This window comes from Siniperca chuatsi, linkage group LG2, assembly GCF_020085105.1.
Source record: "Siniperca chuatsi isolate FFG_IHB_CAS linkage group LG2, ASM2008510v1, whole genome shotgun sequence".
In the NCBI taxonomy this organism is placed as follows: Eukaryota; Metazoa; Chordata; class Actinopteri; order Centrarchiformes; family Sinipercidae; genus Siniperca; species Siniperca chuatsi.
This window is the reverse complement of record NC_058043.1, coordinates 18,024,667-18,045,937: the sequence shown is the minus strand read 5'-3', so window position 1 is coordinate 18,045,937 and position 21,271 is coordinate 18,024,667. Positions and strand designations below refer to the sequence as shown.

General features: G+C 39.9%; 1 protein-coding gene across 2 annotated transcripts in view; it reads right to left on the bottom strand.

The window, feature by feature from the left end:
- Positions 1 to 18,372, bottom strand: part of srgap3 (SLIT-ROBO Rho GTPase activating protein 3) — a 62,132-nt gene extending 43,760 nt beyond the window's left edge. For both annotated transcript variants that reach the window (XM_044167188.1, XM_044167198.1), the window contains exons 1-2: positions 17,814 to 18,372; positions 2,869 to 3,064 (exon numbers count right to left, since the gene is read on the bottom strand). In XM_044167188.1, the coding sequence (XP_044023123.1) occupies positions 2,869 to 3,064; positions 17,814 to 17,877 (260 nt within the window). In that variant the 5' untranslated portion in view covers positions 17,878 to 18,372. The remainder of the gene's footprint in view (positions 1 to 2,868; positions 3,065 to 17,813) is intronic.
- Positions 18,373 to 21,271: the final 2,899 nt, after the last annotated feature.

Genomic DNA, 21,271 nt, shown 5'->3' with positions numbered 1-21,271 from the left:
ATTAAGTACAAAGTGGATATAGGTATAAAAGCTAAAATAAGTTTAAGTACCAAAGTGGATTTAGAGGTTGATAAGTATGTACGGTATAATTGCATATGATATGAATATCAGGTACCACACACTTTCAGTATGACTGGGTGGTAACCTCCTACCTACTCCCTTCCTCTGTGGTCTGTCACTGCTTCAGTTCTTTAGCTCCTATTGTTTCATCTTTGACATTCTTAGACATTTTTCTGATTAAATGGAGTTCAAAGGAGGCAAGTGCATTATACAAGACAATGCATTAAAAGTGGCATACCTTGTTGTTGCCCTTTAGGTATCACTTTACTATCTGTGTGTGTGTGTGGCCTTTGTAAAAAAAAAACTGCATTGAGACACTTGTTGGCTTCTGGTTTTTAAGTCATGATCGTGGCAGTTTAAAGTGTAATATTATTAGCACATGTGTCTGAGGATTAGGTGTTTATTTTTTCGAACACCTGTCCCTCGCTGTGTGGATAAGATCACCTGTACAGTCCAAAGGTTAAGCCACTGTGTCGCAGCAGCAGCACAGTTCTGTCTACTATCAGCCAAGTCTTAGACGCCAGAGTGAAGCATGCTTCATCTAATGCAGCTGGACTCAATTATCCAGTCAAATCCTCCTCCACTTCACACACACACACTGCTCCCCTATATACAGTACGTGTATGTATGCACACACTTCTACATGATCGTATTATGTGTCAACAATGTCAAAATATGTTACTCAAGTAAAAGTACTTGATTTTCCCAAACTTTAAACCAAGTTTGTAAAGAATAACTGTAACCCACTGAGTTGGCATGTATAAATCACATTTCTCAAAAAACACTTAAATCATCTTATCTAAACACACACAGGCAGGTATCAAGTTTTTTTGGATCACTTGGTCAATAACCATTGATGGACAAAGAGGGTAGGTGAACCTGAGGGAAGCCCAGCTTACATTGTCCAAACTGTTTAAATGAGAGCAGAAAAGTATTGTATGCAAACACTACGCATTCTTAAGGTTGCACAACTATATACAGTATGCACATGCAGCAGTTAGCATTACTGCCCAATTAAATGTATTTATTGTGTTGTCATTTAATGTATTTACTGAATAATATACAGGGATTTTGTTGTTTTTGTTTTACATCAGTGTAGTATTTACAGTATATGGATTTATTGTATTATTATTATTATTGTTTATTGATGTATTTTCTGTATTAATCCAAAAACCAAGTCTTTTCACACTCATATTTTCTTATTTGAGCAGGCTAGTAACATTGTCACCGAGCAGATCATTGAGCTTTTGAGAGTTAGACAGGCCTCTTCACATTACACATTTCAACTTAAAAATAAGATTGGAAAGGTTAGGAATGCAGTCCCACTGTTTCCATTTGCAGGAATCAGTGCTGGGGTTGGACTACATATATGTTGTAGATTCATGTCTGAGATCTGCTGCCAGATCACAGCTGGTTTAGTGTCCCATTTCCAGACTGAACTGAGCTTGCCTGCTCACCCCGAGGTGCTTGATTTTGGGAGCGGCAGCGCTTAATTTCATGCCCTGCGTGAGTCATGTACCAATGTGTTAGTGGTGGTTTCTGTGCAGACGAACCCTCTTTTCTTACATTTCAGTGTTTCCAGAGTTGCACATCTAAATGGGTCAAGGCTACTGTCTGATGTAGAGTGTGTGGAGAGTCTGCCATATTTGTACATAATGGATGCAATTTAAAACATAATGAAGTATAAAGCTTCACTCAAAGCCTTCTTCTATAAAGTTAAGTGCTAAATTACAGCAGCACGAGTGCATTGAATTTGTTATGTCCACCCCTCAATGGTCTTTAACTTCTTTAATGAACTGCATCCTCATCACCATGCCAGAACCAGCTGACCTTTGAAGACGTCATAAAGATATGAAAGTGTAATAACAGATATTCCCTTGCAGTGCATAAACATAATGAAGTATTTTGTTGTATAGTTCTGCACTGTAATCAAACAAGGCACTGTGATTAGCAGCAGGGCTGGGTCTTACAGTCAGGTTATAAACAGAGAAGTGTTTAGAGGGGGATAAAGTAACTTGGTATACAGATCTCTGTGGTCTGGGTACACATTGAAAAGAAAAAGGGACAGTTACTTTACAAAAATACTTTTAAACTGAACAAAAGAAGTTAAAGTAAACAACATTAAAGAAAGCAAATATGAAAATGCTGCTGCTTTCAAACAGCAACACACAAACAAGGTTGTAATTTCCATGGAGGATGATGGAGATATGTCCCCCTCATTTTTCGAAAAAATGTTGTCCCCCCAACAATTATTGTTGCAATTAGATTTACTCACTTAAATCTCTCTAAACAACATCTTCTTACTGTCCTGCTGTCAAAATCCAGATGAGAGTCACCTTCAATTAGTGTTCTAGTAGCAATAAGCGTAATGAGCAGCAGTGAGTTATTTATGGACTCTATTTGCCCTGGGTTTCGCCTCTCAGGATAAAACAGGCTACTGCCCAACCCTTTGATAGAAGTTGTATCTGCAGCCTGAGAGAAAGATTGCAGGCACTAATCAGGGTGTACTAACTCTTCTGCATTTTTGGAGGGATTACAAAAACCCATCTAATCTATATTCTTTACACTCAGTTTTCTCCTAAAAATATGCTATAATTGAACATCAGTCCAATATTAGATACGGCAGTAAAGGACAATGCTCTTTATAGTGAAGATGCACATAATCTATCATACGTATGAGGTCAGCATTTCTATTTTTTTATTAGACTACCACTTATTTGGAAAGCAGAGATATACATAGGTAAACTATAGGAAATAATATTCATCAGCCACATACTGCATTTTCAGTCTGCAGGGAGGGAAACTCACTTGAACTGTTGGTGTTCCCTGGAGCTGCGGATCTTGGAGGAGAACCTCTCGGCCAGTTTCTCTAAGCTGCGGGAGTATTCCAGCTCAACCTCTGATTTGCGGCGGAAGAACTCCTGCAGGTCCTGCAGCAGCTGGATACGAGACTCAGACTGCTGCTCCAAGCATTTGAACTGCTCCACCAGCTGGTTACGGATCTCTGTCCATCAAAACACCAAACAAAAATGGTATGAGTCAACTGTTTATACTGCTGTCACAACAGTGCACAACATGCCCTGGTCAAAAATGTCAATATATCAAAAATATAAAGCACTGCATTACTATGAAGTGTATTGCATTATTATTTGCCCTAAAAGAGCATTTTTCTCAGTTATCTATCTTCCACACACTCATATCAAGTTGTAGGACATTTTCTGCATTGACACTTAATGAGACAACATTTATAAACAGGATGTTGGGTGTTACAGGGAATATTTGTTCATCAGTCAAAGGTTCTGATGTTGATTGACTTGTTTTGCATTATCTGAGAAGCATTGTAGCACATAATGCTACAGATGTCGCAGTCATGTAGAAAAAATATTCCCTAAACACTTGAATGAATGAATCATCTATAATCTCACTGTATATCACAAATTTGGTGTACACAATTAATAATCATCAAATGCTTTATTTAAGTTATTCTAAGCAATTTCATTAAACTTCTTCAGACCAGCAGCAACCATGTGTATATGACCTCTCATAGGTGTCTACACTGTGGACGCACTGTGAGAACAAACTGATCTAATGAGAAGCTAATGCACTCCCCACTTTGAGCGAGTAGTAGAGTAACATTTCTACTTAAGAGGAACCTGATGCTTCCAGGCAGACTACAGATCCTTCATGCCAGTGGGAACCCACGAGAGAAACCTGATTCCTCTTTGTAGTGCTGTCATCAGCAGCAATGATGCCTCGACTCAGGAACAGAGAAAGGACTATCTTGCAGAATAAAAACACGGCCTGGTGGAAGGAGCTACAGTAAACAGGATGAGTGGTGTCACTTCTCAAGAGGAAGGAAACCTCCCGAACTAATGGGCGTCCTTTATTAGAAACCAAAATGTTTTTTGATCATCTCATATTAAAGACGCTTTATTGTCACATAAAAACACCATTTCCCTCAGTGCAGTTCCTGAGTCAAGTCTAGCAGTAGAATTAAATGACAAGAATTCAAGATTACAACACAGCCAGCAGCGGTTTCATCACGGTGCTTGTATGTTTTCAGTGTTTTTCTTGTGATCTTTAGGAAATCTTCAAACGAATCTATGTAGTGACAAAATAAAGTCAGGGGTTTCTTTGGAAAATGTTTAATTCCTTTATTTTAAGCAATAAATTCCAACAGGAATACACAATCTATCACATTATGTGCTGTTTCCCATGTACAGAATTTATTTAGCCAACTCATTCAAACTTTCTCTCCACTCAAAAGGAATTTTTATTTTATTTTTGTGTTTATTTCTGTCTTCAAAAGGTCTGCATGGAAATGCACTTGAAAGCAGCAACAGAAAAATGAACTTCCTAAATGTAATCCTTGAGTTACAACATGAGTCATTGCAAGTTATAACCCTAAAAAATAAGGACTAAGGATGGATTTTATTCATATCCAGATGAACTCCTGACTGAATCCTGAAACCACAGCAGCGACACAGACTGTTTTCATGCTGTTGAGGGTGTAATTTGGTCAGCCAAGCCCTCCTCATGGATATATGCAGGCTCTCACTGCTAGGGAGGCTTGCCATTTGAACTGCAATAGTGATGTTGCGTGGGCGAGCCTTTTCTCTCCGTGTGATGTCGTGCCGCCTGGCCTCAGCCTCGAGCGGCATGCTTCACTCTGTGGTTAACCATTGTCCCTGCCCTCCCCTTTATCCAGGGGCCTCCCTCTCCCTCCCAGCACGGAGGGCTTAAAGCTTTTTTTTTTTTTTTTTTAAATGGGAGCCCTAAACCAGAGCTCAGGGAGAAATACCACTTTACCACTTTTTTTTAAGTCCTGTCGGGAATGTCTTGCCTTCCCAGACATGCAGCTACGTTCCCTGTTTGCAATGTTTTTTGTTCTGTATTTTTTTCTTTAAAAAGTGAAAAACAGTGCCAAAGCAGGCGAGCAAGGAGAAACGCCCCAGGAAAATATGACACCAATTTGCATGAGTGACAGGGAAGACTTTTGAAAACAGTCTTTCACAAAAAGGGAACTCTGAACCACCAGCTGCAGCTCAGCATTTGACAGATGAGTTGGGAAAAATAGGTCACGCACACCAGAAGTGTGCCCTTCCCTCTGAGAAACCATGAGCAACTGGAGAATTATTCCCTAAGTATTCCCAGCTCTTTGAGTGGCTTCATTGGCTGTGGTTTATTCAAAGTGAAGGACCCCGCTGTGGTTCTTTTCAATCTGTGAGGAGGAGGAATGCTGTGAATGTATAGGCCTGCAGTAAAAGTTGAGATGACTGTTTATCAAAACAAGTCCTGTGCACTATTATTACACTGCTTACATGAAGAAATCCATCTGATGTCTGTGATTGTCTGTGCTCTGATTTGCTACCAAGTGAAGAAATAAAAAGGCCAGCGTTTATAGCGTAGATAAAACACTCAGTGAGTAGTTCGACACACAACAAGCATTTACTGCTTTCGGGAATGATTACTGGTTCAAACCACCAACATATCAAGTGCTTTTAAAGCTTTTAAAAGAGTCATGTTTAATAATAGAGACCTCTCTTCTTCTATTTTATCTATAATACATAACCTTAGTATAAATGTCTCTTGAACTACGCCCGTCACCTCAAACCTCCCCACCTTTCTGACATGTATGTAACAAGGCTTTGAACCCACAGATTTCTGTGTATACATGATGAACATGGACGCCCCACTTTCAGCTTAGCTGCTCTGGTTTTCTTGGTTTCAAAACAAAACAAATTTCTTTGTAGCTAGAATATCAGTATAGTATAGGCAAAGCACTGTTTTCCAGATAGTCTCTATATAAAATTACATATGCAGCATTGTGGATAATGAATAAACATCACTGAGTTTATGGAAAGAAAAAAGGATTTTAGCAGCCAGTTTAACTATTTAACTATTAGCATGGCCATTGTTCAAGAGCAAAGGTATTAAAGCATGGACTCACATCAAGTTATTGACCCTTAATTTGAAACAGTGTTTTTGATTACACTGTTACTGGATTTAGGGGTAGGCAAGTACTCCCAGTGCAGGTGGGATTGTTTGGGCAACCTCCCAAAAACACAACTCCTTTAATGTTGTTGCTTGATTAAGCATGGAGCTATTATGTGTGGCAGACCTACTGTGTGTCGCCTCTATGGCTTTCTATTTAGAGATGGAGCCATCTGCTTTCCCCCCTTTTTTTTTTTGGAGAAGGGAGGTGGTGGCTATCTTCAGACAAAAAGGCTGAGGGGGTTGAGACTGGAGCAGCTGAAATATGGTTAAACTCTGGTGGGATAATACATATAAAAGGCCTGAATTTTTTGTCTGAAGAATAATTTTATCCTTTAAAGCTTTATACGAGCTTATAATTGGAGGACCATGTGACAGTACAATAAAATTTGATTTTTGCTTGTGTAATTGAGCTTAATATGGACCTTTTATTACTGGTTCAGTTACATGCAATGAAAAACAGCATTTTTGTGTTGCACAAACTTTGTTTTTCTTTGTTTCTTCCGCTTAGTTGTTTCCCATTACAAAACATTGCTTCTGAGTTGTTTGATATATTGACTATAATTATAAAAGTCAGCTTCATTTCCCCCTAAACCTCCCAATAATATTTAACAAAAGCACAAATAAATCCAAAAAGCTGCATGAATCCAATAACATTTCTAATCAGTGGCTTTCTGTAACACTAAAATAATGGAAATGGAAATGGAATTGAAAGCTTTTTTCATTTGAACTGGAGTTGTCTGCAGACAACTGGGATTTAGTCCATATGTATTAAAATGCAGTCTGTTCATAACAACAATTCATTAAGTTGAAAGCATGTTGGGATAGAGACAAATGTATGTATGTGTGTGTGTGTGTGTGTGTGTGTGTGTGTGTGTGTGTGTGTGTGTGTGTGTGTGTGTGTGTGTGTGCATATATATATCATGCATAGTGTCAACAGGTCAACGGTCATGTTTTAATGTTCTGCAGGCTCTGGAAATTACAACAGGTTAATTATGAAATATACTGTATGTGACATATTATGAGAGCAGACAGTATATATTCATGACAGACACTTCACATTCCAGACCTCGAGTCCATACGTTATCATTGTAAGAATCCCTACCCCTTCCACTGGACACCTGCTCCACAATATTATTTCTTCTACACTGTTTAGGGACAGGAATTGAAAGCACAGTGGACACTTGACACAGGAAAACCTCTGAAAACAATAGTAGGATGTTGGAGATTCCTGAACTTTGACCCTTGCAGCCAAAACCCTGTATTTGTAGCTGTGTTACAGCACAGTATGGTGATATTTCTAGCAATGATTGCGGCTGGCATAGAAAAATTAAATTAATCCTGGACCATGGTTTAGGTTGAACAAACTGAAAACTGTCTACTGGAGGTGCACTCCCCCAATATCTTTTGTGAAGTGAACAGTCACCTGTAAAAAGCATGAACTAAAAGCGTCAAATGACGGCTTCCATCTCAATTCTCATGATGGATGTATTAAGAGAACTGGATTCAGGATGAACACACCCCAAAAATGTTTTTTTAGGTTTCCACAGGCTTTTGCCTTTTTGGGGCCTATAGAGCATGAACAGTGCAGCCAGTTGAGAGCATCCGCATTAGTGACTTCCTATGGTTGAGCCAGCTGACTTTCTGTTGGCCCCCGCACACATGAATGACATGACAATTATTTAGTGATGCAGCTCCTCGTTACTTATCAAATTTTATTGGACCTATATGGATCAACATCTGATTTCAGGGTGTTTGTGATGCTCAGAAAAATGTATTTATCGTTTTACCATTCTTTTTCTAATGATTGAGTATGGGAAAAAGTAATTTTGGGCCAGTGTGCGTCACATAAACTGCAATACTGACTGTGGCCACTTTGCCAAAATCGCCTCATAGCCGAGTACTGAGAAATGGATTATGCTGCAGGTGTGGTTTGAGAGGTTTCTATGGACTTTTTTCCCCCACTGTTAAAATCCATTGTTACTCAAGCTGAATACAGCCTCCGCTCACAGTGAAGGACAAAACTACAAACATTTTACAGCCACATTTCTAATCTACATGGGGTAAGTGTTTGTTACTCTCACAATATCTGTAATTTTATTTTCTGTCTCCCTCAGGCAGCTTAGTGCAAAACATTGTCAACAACTTCCCAAACGGATGTAAATATGTAAAACTGATCCACACTAAAAAGGACATTTGACATTTCTTTAGAACTTAATTTATCATTGCCTTTCATGTATTCCTAGCACAATACGAACACATTTATGGGCTGAGAACAAGACGTTACTTATTATCTTATAAAAATAAAACCTGCGCCTCCTCCTGAAGTCCATGAAGGACACCAGCGATGGTACTGGTGCAGCATTTTACTGCAAGTCTGCTGTTTAAGAGGGCCACGTGACGTCTTGACACAATGAAGTCTAGATAAAACTGGAGTGCAGTGAATGAGAGGGATTTTCTGCAGAGCATCCTGAGGGCAGCAGGGGAAGAAGTATTATTGAAACCATCCTCCTCTCCTGTGCCACCTGCTCTTTCACCATGCTCACCCTCACCAATAGAAACAAGCTCCTGAAAATCACAAACATATCTTTTAAAATAATTGGTCTCACCTCTCCAACCTACCAGCCATCATTGACACTGCCACTACTTGCAAAGCACTGACCATAGCACACAACCCCTGCCACCCCCTCAACCCACACTTCACCCTCCTCCCCTCTGGCCGCAGATACAGACATCCAGTCTGCAAAAAAACACTTTATGGGAGGAATTGTGTGCCCTCAGCTATACGTGCTTTAAATAGCCTGGGCAAATTGTAATAAACTTGTGTTGTTGTAATGTTTCTTGTTTATTTCTAACTTATTTTGAATATTTTTTACTTTTGTACAGACTATGAAATTTCCTCTATAGAGGACAATAAAGAATGAATCTGAATCTGAAGCCGGGCTGCTTGCTGCTTATAGTGAGGTTACCCTTCTCAACAGATAATTACAGTCATGATTAACATACACTGAATTGTTTCAATGAATCAATAAGAAGGACAGACTCCACTTTGTGTTTTTTTTACAACACTGGATATTGATGCAGTGAGTGTGGAGGAAAGAACTACATGTCTCCGTGTAATGGGGATAAATTTTAAATCATAACGAGCCTCAGAAGGTATTAAACACTTTGTAAATAATGTCTTTGGGCGTTTACATCACCATCCTGTAAGACACACACAGTATGTAGACACACACATACACACACCAGACAAAAGCAACGCCGAGCCAAATTTTACTAACCTAATCCCCAACTCAGCTCTGCAGTATCTGGGCTCTACACTGCAGAGCCAAATTCACATGAAGAGCAGACACACAGACAAACGCAACCCTTATCCAGACCTTAATTCACTCTCTCTGTCCCTCGTACTGGGTCTCATAATACAAGTTCCAGTCATTGAACTAATCCCCCCACTTCTCTGTTCTTTTTTTTAAAATCCCCTAATGATTAATGCAATTTTGGATTCACAAGGGCATGCTTCTGATGTCAGCACAGGTTCTCCTCTGTCTGTCTCTATCTCGCCTGTTCCCTCATTAGCCCAGATGGCTGCAGCACATGTACTCAAAGATAAAACAACAGGAGCTGATGCCAATCAATGGCTGGAGCAGAGGTGAACTGATGGAGCGTCCTACAGCAAGATGTCAGCTGTCATTCTCTGGGTCGTCCCTCACTCTTAATCCTCCCTCCTAATTATCTGCTGGTTGATCGGATTTTCCACAGGATGTTCTGTCAATCTAAAAATCCATCCAGACTGTAAAGATGTTCATCAAATGAGCTTGTCTTGTGCATTATGTTCACTAACTTCTTGTTATCTAAAACAATCTGTGATAATAAGCTTGATGATAAACAGACTGCTCATTTAAGCCTCCCAAACTGTAATTAACCTTAAACCGCACTGCTTTGAAGGAAAATGCTCAACTCCTGACGACAATAAAATAAACATTAACAATCAGTTGTCACTCTGCTTCACAGTGCATGGAGAGGAAAGTCATGCCAGACTTCCTCACCACTCTCTGACTGATCGTCAGCACGTTATACGAGTCCGATGCTTCAGGGAATCCCGAGCACAAGCTACAACCAGAAATACGCCCTTTCAGAGTCTAGCAGTCCGTCATTGCTGTATCCAGGATTCAGCTCTGCAGGACAAGGCTGAGAGGTGTCTCCATGGCAACACGGGTGCGCACCAGTCCCTGGGGAGCAGTTTATTGGAGGAGAGGTGGAGTGTGATGGATGTGGATAGGTGGCAGAATTGAGTGACGAGGCATGTGCGGATATATGCACTGAGACATGCTATAAATTTGTCTGTGAAGCTGATAAGGTAACCACTGTGCAGCGGCATCTGATCGAAGCAGTAACACTTATTTGACTGTTTCCATCTGAACACTGATTGCATCAAATTAAAATAAAATCCTCCCACCGCATATGGTATTTAGAAACGCATTGGAAGTTTTAAATGACTCAATTTCTCCAACAACATTTGTGTGGGCCTCTTTAACAACTGCTACATTGAACCAAGATCAACACAAGGGCAGCTCTTCACTGGCTCAAAGTAGGTAAAACTGAGAGTAGAGTTCAGCTGAAAAAAGCCAGAGACATGTCAACTTTTTTTTTTGTTTGCCTTTAGTATACTTTCTGGTGAGTCACAACCAAAAGTGCCCCTTGTTTTCTGCAGGTTTCAGAAGTTCAGTTATTTTGATGCAATTACAGAGACACCATATACTGCAATTACAGAAAACTGTAAACTAGAAATTAACTATTTCGATAAGTTATTAAGAAAAAATGCAAAACAATACCTAGTTACAGCTTCTCTATTGTGAGGACTGGCAGCTTTTCTTTCTCTTGTGTGACAATAAACTGAATTTCTTTGGGTTTTGGACTATTGGTCAGACAAAACAAGCAATTCAAAGGCTCCACCTTTGGCTTTAAGGAAATTGTGATGGCCATTTTTCACTATTTTCTGACATTTTACAGACAACACAACCGATTACTCAAGAATAATATCAATAAAAATTAAATGAATAAATAAATAAATAATCATTATTTGCAGCCCTACCGTACACAATTCGTTAAATCACATATATTATATGATATTATAATATTTAAATCAGATATAACAAATGCCACAGTTTTGTGCTCCTAACGACTAATGAACCTGTGCCACATACGCTTCTATTTCTACTATCACTGGTGGGTGAGAGGGAATTGTGAGCTGCAAATAGGTGCACTCTTTAATCATCTAAAGTCTATAGTGGGACGTGTGCTTCACTGGAACATAAAAAGGTTAATCTAGCAGGTCCCAAGCCTACACTACAAGAACTTAACTAATTACTTCATCAAATAGTGACTTTTTCAGACTCTCATTGTAGTTATTTTTTGCGCAACTGTCCTCTTTCCTCTGTTTCTAAGGTTACTGTCTCTCAGCAGGAAGTTTGTTTATTAATATTTTTTCTTGTAACTATTGCTGCATCTTACCATGGATACCTGCTACCTGCAATAAAGCCAAATAATGGCATAATTTTTTGTCATTTTCGAGTTCTCAATTTTCTAACAGTAACACTTGCTCTTTGTGGTAAAACAAAAAAGTGCTCTGGAATAATGGGGGCAACTGAATTGCTAGTCACTCACCTCTGTTACATTGTCAGGCTTTATTGTCTTCAACTCTTAGTGAGTGTAAAACTTTTGTTGAATCCTTCGAAATTAAATAACTTAATAATTAAATTAAGTTTTAAATTTAAAACACACTGTAACAATTTACTTACATAATGCCAGGTTATAAAGTTACTGAGGATTGAACTCAAATGCTTTTAGTCTCAGAGCTGACATTCTTATCACGTGGGACCTGAGCTTGTAGAGAACAGCAAAATAGCAATAGCAAATTCTAAGTTTATCTTCACAGCCCAAGCCAACATACATCTTTAAGAGAACTTCTCAATTTAGATTTCCCTTACTTGTGTTAAAGAACTATTTTTGCTATTTTGGTTAAGCAAATATGGTTTTTATGTCAAAAGGCATGCATTTCGGACCCTTTTCCAAATAAACGCATGCATGTTTGGTATGTCGGATCAATCACCCTTGATTTAAATTAAATTTAAACGTAACAGCCCTACAACTAGGTTTTAGTCCCCCAGCAAACAGCAGTGCATTACTGGACTAATACAATCATGGTGTTGAAAACGTCACTTCTCCAAACAGTGCAGATAAAAATTCTTTCATCATAGACAACTGAATGAAATGAGAAGTGAAATCCTGTGCTGACTGGCACCAAATAACCAAGAATGAAATTAAACTGTTTTTCTGTTTAAATGGACCTTTGTCAACTTCATAAATGCCAGCACACAAACCAAAAACAATTATTCTGAGCCTGTGTTAAATGATAATCTACGCCTGGCAGATCACCCGTTTCATGAAGGGCTGATTATCTCTGGAATCCTTGTGAAACGGACAGAACAAACTCTCAATTTATCAAGTGGCAGCTGCATTCATCACACTGTGTTTATAGAGACCAGAGCAGAGGCAGCAAAGTTGAGAGAACTCTGAAGCAAAACTATATGATTTATGATGGCAGAGGGAATGAATATATTGTTTTTTAAAGGGTTACAGCCATAGGTGGATCTCTTGTCACAAACAAAGACACCTCTTACATTACCATGAGAAATACACATTTTGTCAAATGTCTGCTTTCTTCTCTAGTTTCTTCAATAAAATGTCATGAGGTACAAAAATAGTTAAAGGAATAGTTTGACATGTTGGGAAATACGCTTATTCACTTTCTTGCAGAGAGTTTGATGAGAGGATTAATACCACTCTTAGGTCTGTGCGTTACGTTTAGCTCAGCATAAAGACTGGAAAGAGCTTTTAAGAAGCAGTCTTGCGAATTGACGTTTTTACACATTGGTTTCTGTGTGGATTAAACAAGATATGATGTGTTGATTAGTGAGTTATAAAAGGTGTTTGTAGGTGGATTTTGTTACCTTTGGACAGAACCAGGCTAGCTGTTTCCCCCTCGTTTTTAGTCTTTATGCTAAGCTAAACACACCAGCTACTGGAGGTAACTTCATATTTAGTGTACACACATAAGAGTTGTATCAATCTTCTCATCTAACTCTTCGCAAGAAAGTGAAGAAGCATATTTTCCAAAATAATATGTGATAAAATGTATTTTCCTTTAAGACTTTACTGTATATTAATAGAATGAAATCATGCAATCTTAACTGAGTCAGCAACAGAGCAACTTGAGCTGCCTGTTTGTTTGACTATCACTGCCACGCCACACAAACAAACCAACCCAGAATGAAGCCCAGAATTTATTGGACCGCAAGAATAAACAAGATGTCGCTGTAAAGATTATTCTGCCTAAATAGCTTTTCTTTGCAAATGTTCTCTCAGTTAGCAGCAGGTTTGCCAAACAAGCTGGCAGCTGGAGGATCCTCAGCTGGTGAGTCAACGCGACCATTTCTTCAACTCCCAACATGTCCAGTTTCTACACAGCCAGCTTCATGCTGCCCAGCAGGGTGTTAATAGCTAACTAACCAAATCACACCATGATGGTAACAAGCTCTGATGTTGAGACACATTTCCAGCATCGACAGAGCAGCACATTCAGTACCAGTAATAAAACTGACTTGACATCACTAGTCATAGGTATTTCAGAGTGCAAAGAGACCACAGGCTGTTTTCAGTACCCATTTTTGCTAAAAAAAAAAAAAATTCATGAACCGTGAACTGCTTTCAGCATTTATCTCCCCCAGCAGAGCTGTCTGTAGCCTGGAGCAACAACAAACAGAGACACACCTAGTGTCTCACATCATTCTCATCAGCATTTAAACAAACCGACAACACTTTTTAGGGTAATTAGAAGGATCATTATATCACACATGACATACTGTAGTTTTATTTTCATATAAACGATGAGTGTGAAGTGTGGTTTGTGACCACACTGGGCATTTGCCGACATCAGACTGCTGTTTCTGTACATACTGCAAGCTGAGGTTTGACGTGTATTAGAAAAAGAATTGAAAGAATTGCAAAGAATATAAAATGATATTGCTTAATAATTTGACATAAAAAAAGGTGTGTGTGATCACATACTATATAGTGTAACGGGGAAAAAAAACTTGCTTTTAATTTGTGAAAATGACATTTAGGTTTGCACTATAGTCCTGTAGAAATGTATGTTGATCAAATTACTTTCAGGTTTTTATTAGGTCTGCTGGGGAGGTTAAACTTGTTTGCTTGGTCTGGTGGAAAGGAACCAGCAGAGACTAGTAGCTAACAACAAAAAGAAACTTGAACCCAGAGGTGTAAAAACAACACTTCCTTTTCAGTATCACCTTAAGTGTGTGTGTGTTGGGTGGACATCAATGCATACATCTGGAGGACACTGAAAAATTTCCATGAGCAGTTGCCTGCATTAATTTCACTGATCAGAGCAGTTGTTTGCAGCCTGGAGTAAAAACAAGGAAAAACAAATGAAGTTGTGTGTAATTTTCATCACATCAAAACTAGGCCTCCTCTCAAACACAATTCATTCATATGTGTGTCAGTCTATCTGTATGCCTGTCTTTGTGTGTGGGTGCATTGGTGTCAGCGTGGCTGTGCCCACGTTAGACAATGATTACATCTAGGAAATGACTACCATCGCAGGCCATGAGCTCTGTGTAAAGGGCAACCACAGCAAAATGGTTCAAACAACAAATAAGTCACATATGTGGCTTTGAACACAAGCTATCAAACTAAGCCAACAAGTAAAAGTACTGATTACGCTGACTTTTAAATGCAAAACACTGCAGGATGAATACTATTACTAAGGGTCCAGTACACCAGAAAATGAGAGTGGGGTAAAATTGTGCTGCACTCCAAGTACAATGACTCAGAAATTCATTGCAGAAGGGGATTCAGGGAAGACAGCCAACAGAACAGGCAACCTGCAGTTCCTCAAGTCAAAGTACAGTACAGCAAAAATATGTAAACAGAAGACCAATTTAATAAAACTGAGCTGTGCTGAAGACAACGGAGTCACGCCTGGGTGCACTCACGCCTTTACATTTACTGTCATTTAAGTGTTCAGGTTTGGTTTCAAAGCTTTGTCCTGTACATGTACTGTATCATCACCACCTCTCTCTCTACCGCTATCAGTGTGTCTCTCATCCTCTCTTTCTCTGTTAAGCCAGCTGGTTAACTTATGATCGCTGGACTGCTAAAGCATCCAATTTCGTTTGTAATAAACACTGAAGGTTCAGTTCATCCTGATGTGTGAAAGTATGAGCTTATGCCGAAACCATATTTTAGTCCCAGAACCTCGAGCATAAATGTCAAACAGCTGCTGATGGTCGAGTCTGAGAGTGACACAACACAAGTTGCCTATAAAGCTGGCAAACAGGAGGAGGCAGAGCTGCAGTCCAGCAAGCACACAGTAGTTAGCTTCAAAATAGGAGTCCAGGCTCCTCAGTCAGTCTCTGCTCAGTGTACGAACCCTCTCTATTGACATGTTAATGCAGGATCTGCCAGCTGAACAGCTTGAATAAAGTGAACACCATATCCCATGGTCTTCAGAGACCTTGGCTTTGGCAGCCAGCCCCGAGGGTCGTCAAGAATTCATTAATGGCCGTGGGTTAAGATTTTAGCAGAGTGGTTTGTCACACTGTAACAGAGGAATTACATTTTATATTGTTATGTGCTTTCACACCTGCAGCCATTGCATCTACACAAATATAATATTTGGCCATAGTGAAGGTACTGGCCGAGTTTCTTCTTTGTTATTAAACTATTGCTGAAACCAAGTGATTTTTTTTTAATTAGCACTCACACATAATAAAGCAACCCTGTGATCTTGTTATGATCCAATCAATGACACACTGATGAGTTGGCCCCTTCTGCCATGGACACATTAACCTTAAAGCAATAACTCAGAGTAAGACAGGTGCAAATTCTAATCTGAATTTCATTATGGTTCGCTCACTGCCTGCTTCAACTCGTAACATTGCCATTGTTGTGAGGTGGTGGATCGTCAGGAGCAGAGCCCTCTGTGTCTGCAGGCAATGCAACACGCCAGCTGTGAATGAGAAACAAGCAGCGTTCTCTATAAATTAACATCCTTCCTCCTCCTCACACAGTTCAAGGGCTCCGTCTAATGCAAAGAGGAGCAGACAGGGCCTGGCTCTATGAAACGAGCAACTCTCCCATGACACAGTTGCATCTAAGCTGAATAACTGAGGTTATAGAGGCAGAGAAGGTCTAGAAGGTAAGAATCAGTCAGATCAGCAGCTGATACACTGTCCACACAAAGAAGAATGTGTCTTTAGATCAAACCTACAACTGCTCACACTCTGAGCATCCAAAGGTCTGGCCTGGTACATGACTCCAGGGAAGATCAGCTGAAGCCCCTGAGGCATAACATTAGTGAAACCGCTGAGAGTGAGAATGCTAGTAATGGGTCCAGGGTCTTGGAACTGAACCCCAGATCCACTTAGGGAAATGTCTGCTCACAACCAGTCCACTCTGTTTGTCTGTTCATTTTTAATATATTACACGGCAAAATAATCAGTCAATTTAAGCATCTTGCGATTGTTTATTTGGGTGGCGTGTATTTCCAAGGTTTCTGCCTGCATTGACTAGAAATATGCTATCAATTCTCTGGGTTTTATCACAATGCTTAAATAGTTTCCATAATCAAGTGGCTCCACAGTTCATCATATGCAGACAAGTACTGGTATACTTGGATAAAGCAGGATTAAAATGGCAAGCATAAGTCTGAATTCGTAACCAATACAGTCAAGTTGGCCCCGTGTCAAACACAACGCTGAGATAAACACAGTGTTTTATCATTCACTAATAAGACTTTTTTAGACCCAAATCATATGGCTACCCACAGGCCTATATAATCTACCCTCAGATTTGGAATCATTAGGATTACGAAATACTCAGTAGGTAAAATCATGTTACAGGTAAAGGGGCTGTAGAGTGTGGAAAAGGAGTCAGTGGTGACATTAAACCATAGAGAGTTGATCCAGGTTGCCAGGTGAGAGCAGTGCGAGAAAACTGCCAGTCACTGATTATGAATAAAAGGCAAAATGTGAGTGGAGTGTGATCAGGTCTGTGGATTAAAACTGAAGCCACCTTGACATCACATGCCATTATAGACACTGAATATGTAAAATGGATATATACTTGATGTACATAATGTGCATTAAATCTATTCCCAAATATCTGATCAACATCTGTACCCACACGAAGCCAAATACAGGTCCCAAAATGTGAAAGAATGAGGTGCGATAATACAGCCAGTCCTCCATCCTGCACTGGTTTCAACACAGGGATCATTTCACCCAACAACAAAGCTGCAGAACCAGGATGCCAAATCTAAATTCAGCGCACAGAAATCCCTCTGGCTGTTGTTGAATTAATGAAAGATTCATTTGCACACGAGAGAGAAAATAAATCATGAAAATAAAAACCGGGGGGTTCGCTCCTCGCACTCTGATGGTCTTGTCATTGGGTTGACTGTCACGGTTTACCTGTCATGTGTCAATGCTCTCGGTTTTAACACTATACAAAAGGCTGACCCTAGAGAGGTGGATTGCATTATATTGCATGAAAAAAAGCAAAAGCAAACACACGCAGTAGGCTGATAAACAGGCTCTTATACAGGCACGGTCGACGGACAGGCTCTGCAGAGACAATGCACACACAGAAGGGACACAGACATCAGATTCACACCGCACCTTTCACTTGGGTCTCATAGTCCGCTATGATCTCCTTATCCTTCTTGAATTTCGTAGATGACATCGTCCCTCGGGTTGTAGGGTGAGACCCTGTAAGTCGAGGACTCTCTCTTGGGTCTGTGGTGATGATCCGACTTGTAATGCGCTTTCCACCGTTTTTCTTCTTGTTTCTTCTCTAGTGGCCGTGCATCGAGGAAACAACAGCTTAAATGTGTTGTATTCCTGCAGTCCGACAGTTCAAAAGACCTTATCGTAGAAACCAGTGCAGAAAATAACACCAATGTTGCCTGTCTTTTTTTCTGCTGGGGCTTTATTTTACTCTGGCAAAGCAGAGGAACCGAGTCCTCCTCCCGGTACCATTCAACTCAACGGCTCCAGCAGGAAAAACAAAAGACGCAAGCGAGCTCTAAACTATAATAACAACATGATGAAGGGAGCGGAGCGACGCGCGAAGCTTTCATGCAGCCAAGTCCTTGTGCCTCCTGTGCCCAAAAATGAACAGACATGCGTACAAGGAGCGAGGGAGGCAGACACCATTCGTACTCTGACAAATTGCGCTGCAGGGAAACAGGAATTTAAAAGATCGTCACGTGAGCCTCCTCATATTGTCAACCACCCCGCCCTCTAGACCGAGAGAGAGAGAGAGAGATGCAATTTAGAGGTAGCCTAATTTAAATTTATTATCGCCTCCCTTTCTTTTATACACTGGCACGCACAATCACATTACTACCTGAAGAGATGCTGCTCACATTTTGATAACATTCATATTCTTTTTTCCAGAAGTCAAAATAGACCTCACAATGAAAATTCCCCCCTCTTTAGACTCCATGGAAACCTCACACTTTTATCTCTGCATTACTTTCACCGTGGCTACTGTTTAGGAGATGTGGCACATCTCAGCAGCGGTTTGTGAGGGATCCTCTCTGACATGCTGCTGCATCACAACGCCCAGAGCAGAGACGTTGTGAAGTGAGAGGCCTGGTGGTTAAATGGCTCAGGCATGACACACCAGCACCAACACCGCCACTGATGCTTTGATGTGTAATCATGGAGGCACATAAACCATTTATCTTTTAAAAGGAAAATTGTCCCTTTGCACCACCCTCCTTTGTTGCAAACAGGTGTATCCTCATGCTCTTGCATCAGCCACCTCTTCTTCTCTGCTGGCAGAGCTGATGCTGACAATTCAAGATAAATGTGACAGCAAGAATGTCATCAATGGCGAGAATAATTTAAACAAAGGGAATAAAAACTTCTCATCTTATCAACTGTTCCAAAATATTGAATGTGAAGCAGAAGTGTTTTAATGAATTATGCTTGTACACCTGTGCCTATGTGATGGGACTCATGTGTTTCTTATATGGAAAAAAAAATGTTTTAATTCATATCATGAAGAAAAGCAGCTTTTCAAAGCATTGTAGTGACAATGTGTAGTGTAGTGTTTCCTGACAGATACTGTCATCTGAGTGCTTCACTGTGTTTTTAACAGTCCAAAGGATTCGGTTTGTCATCTCTCACCTTATTCTCAGTTCAGGACAGTACAGGCTGTTGACTCACAATAAGATGACTCAAACCTGCAAACTGCCACACTGTAGACACTCTCTGCATTTCATTTCCATCTGCAGCACACAGGCTTCGATGTGTAGGCCCTATTTCAAGCTGACAGGCTGAGCTCATGTTTTTCTACATTTTACCACATTTGAAAAACCAGATAAAAATCGAAATGAAAAATCTAAACAAAAAATTGCACCACTTACACTTTACAAAATGTTACAAAAAGGCTGCAGACGGCTTATTAGAACATGAGAAAGTTCTGACCTTTTATCATTGTCTTACATTTGTAAGAGACCTGATAGCTTATTAGAGAGTGATAAAACAATAAGCATTTATTAATGAATTATCAACATATATAACCAATTTATTACCGAAAAGAAAGGATAAACACCTGCCAAAGGGATTTTTCACAACTTGGCAACCCCCCAAAAAATTGTATTTATGGCTTATAAGTGATCTATAATAAAGCATTAGTAAATGATGTATTAACTACTAATAATGCCATTATAACCCATTTATACTGGCTGCCATTTGCTTTAGATTTTGACTGTGCTACAGGATTTTAACATTTCTGAGGTTTGTTACAATAATTCAGTCTATTCAACAAGCATGTGATTCTGAGTTTTATATGGTGGTTTTTGGATATAGCTGACAAAATGACTTTCATTTTCCTAAAAGGTCATATCAGTGTAAGACACATTACTGTGAGCTAGAGCCTCATGTAAGTCTGCAGCAAGCAACCCCGCCTTAAAAGACAGTGTGATATGAAATATGGAGATATCACATTGCACAAATGAGGTGGAACAATTAGCAAGTCACCCTTACAGAGTCTAATTGAACAATTACAGAGATGAGGAAGACTACATTACTTCTCTCACCCCATGAATATCCATTCACCCAAATAGGCGTCCTCCTGCCCTCCTGCTTTCCCACCAGTAACAACTTAAGAAATCAGGTTTAAATTCTTTGCTGGCCTTGTGATGTTTATAAATAAACATATTTTCTGGCTGTTGAACACAGCATGCGCAGCCTTCTTCACAGAAGTAAAAGCCCCTGAGAAATTTTAAATGGCCTCTGGCAGTGTGTGTGTGTGTGTGTGTGTGTGTGTGTGTGTGTGTGTGTGTGTCTGTGTCTGTGTCTGAGTATTTGTTCAGTGAGTCTTGATATGAGAGAGAGACAGAGAAAGGGTCTTCCTGTTCATCACGCTGAGTCTTATGTCTTTGCAGTTCCGGTGGTGAGTCTAAGTTGTTTGTCAGGCCTTATGCATCACCTACGTGTCTGAGGAGTGAAGCCATGAGTGAGCAGACACCAGCTGTGACAGGGAGGCCTGCTGGAGGGCCAGAGCTGACAGCAGGGTGGATTCTGCTTTTGTTTGTGTTTACCACAGAGAAGTCAGCAGAGGTAACCTTTCTGCAGTCCCTTCATCCCTCCCACCATCCCTCTGTTCCTCACCCTTATACCTCTCTCATCAGGCATCTCAGGGGGGAAGCCTGGGAAACTATGACTTCACTGTTTTTATGGCACAAAGATCCATTGTGAGATCCTTTTACTGTTCCTTTCTACAGAACATGAGTGGGAACTGCTCTAGTCTCCATAGCCAACATGTGAAAAAATGCCACCCTGGGATACAATCTGGGCCTGAATGCTGTGATAGATAATAATTTATATGTGTTGAGGCATGCAAGTAGTTTTTGGCAGCTAAAAATCTCTCAGTGAATCTGTAAATGAATAGAGATAACAGTTTTTTTTGTACAGCAACAAATGGAACAAAGATTGCTGTTGGAAGGTAATATTTCTAATTAAATCTAATAAATTCATTGTAATTAGTCAGAAATGTCATTGCTTAATTGATTTTTAAAGATACTTTCATTGATTGGATAGTTTGACCATGGAAAATGACAAAA